Below are 9151 nucleotides of genomic sequence, written 5' to 3'. Positions count from 1 at the left end.
AGTTTTTAAAAAAAAAAAAGATGACTAACTTGTAAAACTTTTTTTTTTTTTTTTTGCAACTGGCCACAGTTCTTATGGCTTTGGTTCTATTTAACTTGTACATCTTTCTGTATGTTTTAGTCATTCACTTTTAAAAAATAAATAAATTACAAAATGTAGCTGATGCATGGTGCATTATAATTTTGCATTTGACATAGGCCTATCTGTGTCATATCAAATAAAACTGAGAATGTTTTAAAATAAACAGTAGTTTATTTATTTATTTTAATGTGCATCAAGAGATCATGCAATGTATTTTAGTCCATCACGGTTTGAGTGTCTGAGGCTGTAAAAAAATATTTTCCACCTTAGAGATTTTGCGATCTGAAATCTTCTATCTGTGACGTTTAGTTTAGTTTCTGTTTCCATTGCCATGGAGTTTCCATTCTTGCTTGTGTTTGTATGTTCGTTCCGTGACTGGGAATAATTTGTTTCTACAAGTGTGTTTCAATAAGAGTGTTCGACTTGAAACAGCGCTGCGCAGGCCGATCGTTGTATGACATCAAAGTACCATGAGAGCTCTGGGGCCCTATCATACACCCGGCGCAATGCGGCGCATTGTTTAATCATTTTCCCGTCCTGCGCCGCATTGTTTAAATAGCAAATGCATTTGCGCCCATTTGTGCGCCCATTGGCGTGCTGGTCTAAAAAAGAGGTGTGTTCAGGCGCATTGTTGGCGCGTTGCTATTTTGAGGCAACTGAAAATAGACTGCGCCATAGATCAACTCAAACCTGGTCTAAAGTCTGGCGCAATATTTTTTTTTTTTGTTATTTAAAGAGCGCAATAGTAATATGCGCCTATAGGCGGGTGCACAACACGCCTTCACTTTGCTTATTAGACACACAGAGACGCACAGCAGCACACAAACATTTTTAAAAATGAAAAATTACATTCTGCCATGTAAATAGCGAACCCGCCATGGCGCGAGCGCACCTGGCTTTTAAAGGGGATGGGAGATGAGACTATGATTGGTTTATTGCATGTTACGCCCAAAAAAACACCATGCGCCTGGGCGCGCTGACCGTTTTCCCATCGTTAAACTAGCAAAAGTGGATTCAGACACTCCTTGAGTGCACCTGCGCTGTGCACTTTAGACCATGCGCGTAGATCGTTAAAATAGGGCCAGACGGCTCCTACACCGATCGGCCTGCACAGCTCTGCTTCAAGGCGAATACACTTATCACGTGGTACAATTAGGAGCTCTGAAGGTGCGTTCACGCCATATCTTAATTACCGTGATTACGAGATACCAAGTTGTAAAAAGCGTTCACGTCCTTGTAGAACTCGTAATGAATTGTGAATTGGGAGTTTTCTGAGAGCTACAACTTGTACCACCTGACCACCTTAGATTCTTTTGGCACTATGTTTAGGCATTGATACCCTTAGTCCGAGTCCAAGAATGTGAACAGCTGCAAGTAGCACATCATGTGTTATCATCTCGAAATTACAGTAATTACATGGCGTGAATGCAACATCAGAAAATCCCATTTTTCAAGCTGGAATTACGAGCTCTGTGAGGACATGAACACTTTTTACATGTTGAAACCTCAAAATTAAAGTAATTTCAACATGGCGTGAATGCATCTTTAGCTTCGCTTCTCCTCATTTTGCCTACCTGCCATGACGCCGTCTACCAGATTTCCCATAATCCAACAAATTGCCATGGTGTTGAATTCCTTTTAAAATGCACACGCTCACTTAAGTACTTATTGTTTATTTTTGTCTTCAGGTGTGTTTGGATCGAACTTGGTGTCAGTGATGGAGGGAGATTCTGTCACTCTAAAAAGTGATGTTACCAAGCAAGGACGTGACAAGATGCTGTGGTATTTTAACGACACTCTCATTGCCCTGATCAATGGAGATCCTACTAAGAGTTGTCTGTACGATGGTGAAGGCGGGGTATTCAGAGGCATACTGGAAGTGGACTTTGAGACCGGATCTCTGACCATCACAAACATCAGACCTGAACACACTGGACGCTTTGAAGCAAATTTCATCAAAAGCAAGAGCTCAGGAACCAGCCAAAGCTTGAACCGAAACGGCAAGTGTGACAGCACAAAAGTCATCAAAAAAATGATCAACATCGGCGACACCGTAAAGACATTCAGTGTGTCCATCAGTGGTGAGTCATATAGTGTTGATTCAGTCATTAGTGACGAGTCATTCAATCATATGCCCTGCTGTATTTTACAAACAATAATTGTGAATTATTCAACATTTTAATGATATTTAAACTATTATAATTGCTCCTTTAAGACCCTTTATCAAATATATTATTATAATTGATCACTTTGACTGTTAATATGTTGTTGTTGTTTTTTTTCCCCACAATGCAACCAATATTAGTAACAAAACACTGCAGGGTTTTAAAAGATTTTCCCACAGATAAATAGAAAATGTTTAGAAATGTTTTTAGAAAAATGAATGAATTAAAAAACAATGCTAAATGCAAATAATATTTTTTCATTATTATTTCCTTGTGTTTTCCTGCCTCTCTGTCTGGTCCTGACAAACCCAATGAAGAATCGGACAATGTGGAGAAGAAACAAGAGCATGAAAGGAGTATGTTTTCTCCTCGCTTTCTTTTTTTATTTATTTACAATAGATTACACCACATATATTAGTTTATTTATAAAGACACATTGTTCTAAAAGGTGACAGCTTCCATATATTCCCCTTCTGCCAGTCATGTTCAGGTGTGCCAGTTTTGATTTTAGTGTTAGTATTATTACTATATTGTTATTTTTTTTCTATAGCATTGTTTTATTTATTTGTAATTGAGACTATATGTAAAATGAATCAATCAAATGAATTAGCAATATACCCAAATTTCATATAATAATCCTTATATTTTAACAGAGGAATTAATCTTTCACATCTCTAACATGGATCTCTAAAAGAGTGGATAAAGAGAATATATCAAATGAGAAACAGTCGGATGCACTCACACTAATGACTGTCTGTCTTCATCTGTTCTAGATTCAGTTCTGTCTTTAAGTCTTGTAGCGGGAATATGTACTGGTGTTGGTGTTGTTCTGCTGCTGGTTGCAGCTGTTCTTGGTGTGATTTACTATCGTTACAGGAGCTCTAAAATGGGCAAGTATCACCTACAGCTATATATAGTGAGAGGAAAACATAATCTTTTTAAAGCAAAATTTGTGTTTAATTGTCTGTGTGATTTTTTTTTAACAGAAGACATTGAGAAAAACAAGTTTGAGCAGCTGTTGAATGTCCCAGTATGAGGTAAGATACTGTATTACTGTAGCATGTCTAAAATATACAGTATGGTGCTGTGATGAGTCAGTAGCTTGATGATCCATCTGCAGTTTATTAGACAAAAGCAGTACAAGGCAGGGCAGTAAACAGTAGTAGAACAGGATAACCAACAGTAGACGTAATCCAGAGAACAGGCAGAGAATTGGGGCAGGCGGCGAGCAAACACAGTAGATAAACAGGCTAAAGGGGTCGGGGCTGGCAGCAAGAATCAGAAAACGAGATAAACAGTCCAGGTCAACAAACAGGCAGGCAGAATAACAGAAAACGCTCCGAAATGATCACCAGGGCAAATCAAGACTTCGCACTGAAGAGCAGATAAGAGTGCCTTAAATAGGTGTGCAGTGTGTGAGATAATTGAAGACAGGTGCAGGGTGATCAGTTCCAGGTATGAATTAAAAAACAATGCTAAATGCAAATAATATTTTTTCATTATTATTTCCTTGTGTTTTCCTGCCTCTCTGTCTGGTCCTGACAAACCCAATGAAGAATCGGACAATGTGGAGAAGAAACAAGAGCATGAAAGGAGTATGTTTTCTCCTCGCTTTCTTTTTTTATTTATTTACAATAGATTACACCACATATATTAGTTTATTTATAAAGACACATTGTTCTAAAAGGTGACAGCTTCCATATATTCCCCTTCTGACAGTCATGTTCATGTGTGCCAGTTTTGATTTTAGTGTTAGTATTATTACTATATTGTTATTTTTTTTTCTATAGCATTGTTTTATTTATTTGTAACCGAGACTATATGTAAAATGAATCAATCAGATGAATTAGCAATATACCCAAATTTCATATAATAATCCTTATATTTTAACAGAGGAATTAATCTTTCACATCTCTAACATGGATCTCTAAAAGAGTGGATAAAGAGAATATATCAAATGAGAAACAGTCGGATGCACTCACACTAATGACTGTCTGTCTTCATCTGTTCTAGATTCAGTTCTGTCTTTAAGTCTTGTAGCGGGAATATGTACTGGTGTTGGTGTTGTTCTGCTGCTGGTTGCAGCTGTTCTTGGTGTGATTTACTATCGTTACAGGAGCTCTAAAATGGGCAAGTATCACCTACAGCTATATATAGTGAGAGGAAAACATAATCTTTTTAAAGCAAAATTAGTGTTTAATTGTCTGTGTGATTTTTTTTAACAGAAGACATTGAGAAAAACGGGCAGAGAATCGGGGCCGGTGGCGAGCAAACACAGTACATAAACAGGCTAAAGGGGTCGGGGCTGGCAGCAAGAATCAGAAAACGAGATAAACAGTCCAGGTCAACAAACAGGCAGGCAGAATAACAGAAAACGCTCCGAAATGATCACCAGGGCAAATCAAGACTTCGCACTGAAGAGCAGATAAGAGTGCCTTAAATAGGTGTGCAGTGTGTGAGATAATTGAAGACAGGTGCAGGGTGATCAGTTCCAGGTATGAAGGCTGATGGGAAATTGAGTCCGAATGAGGTGGTTAATACTCGGGTGAAGGCTCCCTCTGGTGGTGCGAGAGACGTAGTGCGGGAGCCTCATTTGTAATGGCATATTAAAATCTTCACCAATTATAAATATCCCTTTCCTCAGTGTGCCAGTAGGAGAAATAATTTCCAAAAATAATTTTTGCCATTAATCATAATCTTCCAGTGAGATTTCTACATGAACAAAGATTGTGACAACAGATGGTATAATGCACACAGAGATCTGATCTCGCCATCATCCACTCAGCCTGGGATTACATAAAGAGACAGAAAAACTCAGTCAAACTAAGACTGCATTTACACTGGCACCAAAAAATATATTTTTTTACTCACATGTGACACAGTGTTGCACACATGGAAACACAAAAAATCACAAAAGATCCGATTTTTCGCATCCGTTCTGAGCCACTTCTTAAAAAAAAGTTTACATTTTAAATCAGATACATATCCAATATCTGGACATCTGACCTGCGTCTAAACACGTAAATGCGATTCCCATAGGAAATTCCAAACCATCACAAGTCGAGGGAGACACATTAACTTCTTAATGTCAGATTATGAAGCAGATGTTGCCGGTGTGCGTTCACACAAAAACTCTATATATATAGACAAAAACTTTATGTATAGGTAAGAAATTATGCAAATTGGATATGGTCAAAAAGATTGGATCTGTGCATTAAGCATTGCAGTGTAATTGTAAATCTGTAAATCAACTGTAACCTATATTCCTAATGACTGAATGAAATTTTCAGAGAAGTAAGTACTGTTAACTGGTTGGTGACAGATTTTCTGTTACTGTAAACACGGTTCATTTCTTTCTCTTTACCTTCTGTGATTCATTGTTTTCTTACAGAAGGACAAAGGCCACGTAACCTGAGAGGATATCAACAGGATCGGTCAAAAAAAGAAATCTGGATAATGGATCCCCTTAGATGTTTGAAATGGGGGGTGCACAAATGCCATGTCTTTGTTTGATCTGAGTTGATCTGAATCCAATAGCAACATTTTGAGTTTTAATAAGATCTGACACCAGTGCTGTTCTTTTCCTCGATCACTGATGTGAAGTGATGATCACTATTTAATGTTTTAAACTCAATCTACGAATTATACTACTTCATTATAAAGAAAAACAATAATCATCATAATCCAAAAAATACAGTATATACACTGACTATACTATATTTACTACACTGAAAAAATTGTCAACTTTTCTTCAACTTTTTGAACACTAAAGGTTTAGATTTTATTTAATTATCATACACTTGAGATTTTTTCTTTTGCTGCTGAATTATTTACTAACATAGTTATTTTCTATATTTACTATACTATATTTACTACACTGAAAAAAAGTTTCATTCATCCAATTAAAAATATTTAGGGTAATGATTCACATTGCCCCTAAAGGGCAAGTTATTTATTTTTCATTGGCTCAAGTTAAAAAATATAGATGTGAATCATTACCCTAATTTTTTTTTATTGGATGAATGAAACTTTTTTTTCACTGTGGTAAATATAGTATAGTAAATATAGAAAATAACTATGTTAGTAAATAATTCAGCAGCAAAAGAAAAAATCTCAAGTGCATGATAATTAAATAAAATCTAAACCTTTAGTGTTCAAAAAGTTGGACATAATTGTAGCCAAATCAGGTAAAATGTTAATTTAAAAAACACATTACAAATGATTAAATTCTGATAAAATATATATTTTAAATAAATATATACTATAAAATTAAAAGATAAGGCAACAAATTAAAATCTAAGATTATATAATTACATTATATATTGTGTAAGATTATAAGATTTTCTCTAGTTGATAGAGTCCAGCATGTTCAGTTGTGATGTTTGTAAGGGTCAAAGATCCAGTTTGATTGTCCAGCTTCTGTCTTTCTTATATAATAAGATATATAAAAAGATAGATTTTGATGCCTTATCTTTTAATTGAAACTGTCCCATGACATGTGATTCATCTTAATTTGTCCACACACGTTTATTACAAATGTTATGTTCACATTTCTTACAACACTATCGGGGGTTTTCATAGCTTCTCTTTCAGTCTTTCAGTCAGTAAGAGGTAGTGATTTCTTTGGAAGTCAGTTGCTGCTTTTGACACTTGTGTGGTGCTGTAACCTGTTTCATCAAACCCTGTCAGTGAAGATCCACGATGGATAATCATCCACATGGGCCTTTGGTGGTTGGACTCCGATGATTGTTGCTTGCAACAGATCGTTCTTCATTTTATACTAGCACTTTATATATTCCAGGCACAGAAGCACAGTGTTTGTGGAGCAGGTTTATCTGCTGTTGTCTCTTGATGGTTGAGATGGTCTCAGCAGATCAGATGGACGTTGAATGTTTGAATGTTTCTGGAGTGAAGCTTCTGAAAGAAACTCATTGTGATGGAACCACTAGGTGGCGGTATTCACTGTAGTGACTATTGACATGGAAAGGTTTTTCTTTCTACTTGTATTTACAAACAGTCTGCTTGTAGCATTCTTGATCATCTCAAATTATACAGCAAATGCTTTGTGATTATTAGTATAATGCCAAAAAATCTGTTTAAATGTGACTTTAAATGTTGTAAAAAAAATACTGTTAAAATGATTTGTCTGTTATTTATACATCTGAACTAAAACTTTGAAACTTTTGCGGCACTTCTACTGTTACAGAGCACAGCAGACGCTTCTGGACAATCATTTTTAAAATAAATGGTTTAAATGCTGTAAAAATGAACAGTTAGTGTAGCCCAAATAAGGACTTTATAAATCTCCCTTCTGATCATATTTATTCATCTACATGAGAAAAATGAAAATGTATGTCTATCATGGTAAATTAATAAGTTTGCTGTTAAATGCCCCTTCAGAATAGCTGATGTCTTTATTATTAAATTGTGTTTTAGTGTGTTTAATTTAATTATTATTCATTGAGCTATTATGTAAAAATACCACATTTCAAACATCATTCATCATAACTATGTGTTCCTGTGGCTCAGTGGTAGAGCATTGCGTTAGCAGCGCAAAAGGTTGTGGGTTCAATTCCCAGGGAACACACATACTGGTAAAAAATGTATAGCCTGAATGCACTGTAAGTCGCTTTGGATAAAAGCGTCTGCTAAATACATAAATTATATTATAAATTATAAACTATCAGTTGGTAGCCTACAGACAATTACACTACAATTATTCAGCCATTCAGTTTATTGCTATTATAACACAGTTAAAACAGTTCATAACGAAAATACTGGAAATCAACATAAAACACACATTATGAAAATGGTGTATTGACAAAGAAATATGAAATGCGTGGCAGTGTAGAGAATGAAAGGAAATATTAAAAACGACTCATAGCCACTATATGGAATCAACGTAAGCAGTATTCAAAGGTTTTGAGTGATGAACCATTTTTAAGAGAGGAAAGCACTAAGCAAAAGTTTTGACAATACTGAACAATACATTTAGACCACATTATCTTTTGAATGTAATTATGTTTCATTCCTCAACTGAAATTGAAAATCATTTATACTTTTTTTTTTTAGAAACTTCTATTTGCATCCACATATCAAACTTATTGTTTGCTTTAATAACGGTATATGTTCATCTTTACAAAACTCCAAGATATGTCACAACATTTATGATATCTGGTTCTTGTCTTCTCCTCCTGTAGCTCTGATGTCATATATCAGAAAAGCAACAGCGGCCACGCCCACAAAAGCAGAGACGACCAATCAGATCACAGCTTCAGTAGAACCACAACAGTGGACGTGGGGAAAAAAAGGCAAAAACATGTGTTTTGATACTTTTGCCTGTCTATAGCATGAGAAAAAAAATATAGCATAATGCTGCCATCAAGACAACGTCTTTCTCAGAGTGGTCCCTGCTTATTTCAGCAAGACAATGCCAAGATTCATTCTGCACGTGTTACAACAAAACGATCAAGTGATTTTCCTCCATACGAAATTTAAATTGCGCTGCATACTCAATATATGCACTTTAGCCTTTGTTTCATACATAACATCACTAGTAAATGATCTTAACATGTTTAGTCTGGTGTAGATGGGACCTTTGGGTTACGAGTCCGACTCGCTAACCATTAGGCCACGACTTGTACAGACGTGAATTTACTTTTCCTTCAGCCTGAGGTTTAATTATTACACTTTTTGGTGTGAAAGGGCTTTTATATTTGCTATAAATAGAACTTCTTATATTAAAAACAATCAAGCCCTGCTTATATTTAAAAAGTACCGCGAAAGTAACGCAAAAGTAATGTAACGCATTACTTTCCATAAAAAGTAACTAAGTAACGTAATTAGTTACTTTTTTAGGGAGTAATGCAATATTGTAATGCATTACTTTTAAAAGTAACTTTCCC

The 9151-nt window shown here is 35.6% G+C and overlaps 2 protein-coding genes across 2 annotated transcripts in view; both read left to right on the top strand.

Moving 5' to 3' along the window:
- The window catches only part of LOC107690511 (uncharacterized), a 6426-nt gene extending 503 nt beyond the window's left edge, over window positions 1-5923 (top strand). Inside the window, exons 2-6 of the mRNA XM_016488871.1 lie at window positions 1770-2162; window positions 2564-2602; window positions 3020-3136; window positions 3233-3283; window positions 5638-5923. Of these exons, the coding sequence (XP_016344357.1) occupies window positions 1770-2162; window positions 2564-2602; window positions 3020-3136; window positions 3233-3282 (599 nt within the window). The 3' untranslated portion in view covers window position 3283; window positions 5638-5923. The remainder of the gene's footprint in view (window positions 1-1769; window positions 2163-2563; window positions 2603-3019; window positions 3137-3232; window positions 3284-5637) is intronic.
- Window positions 1-9151, top strand: part of LOC107690500 (uncharacterized) — a 300658-nt gene that overhangs the window by 263725 nt on the left and 27782 nt on the right. The gene's annotated exons all lie outside the window — the stretch shown is intronic.

The sequence above is a fragment of the Sinocyclocheilus anshuiensis genome, unplaced genomic scaffold, assembly GCF_001515605.1.
Source record: "Sinocyclocheilus anshuiensis isolate Anshui unplaced genomic scaffold, SAMN03320099.WGS_v1.1 scaffold1985, whole genome shotgun sequence".
Lineage (NCBI taxonomy): Eukaryota > Metazoa > Chordata > Actinopteri > Cypriniformes > Cyprinidae > Sinocyclocheilus > Sinocyclocheilus anshuiensis.
Note: the sequence above shows the minus strand (reverse complement) of the source record. Positions and strands in the feature narration are given on the sequence as shown.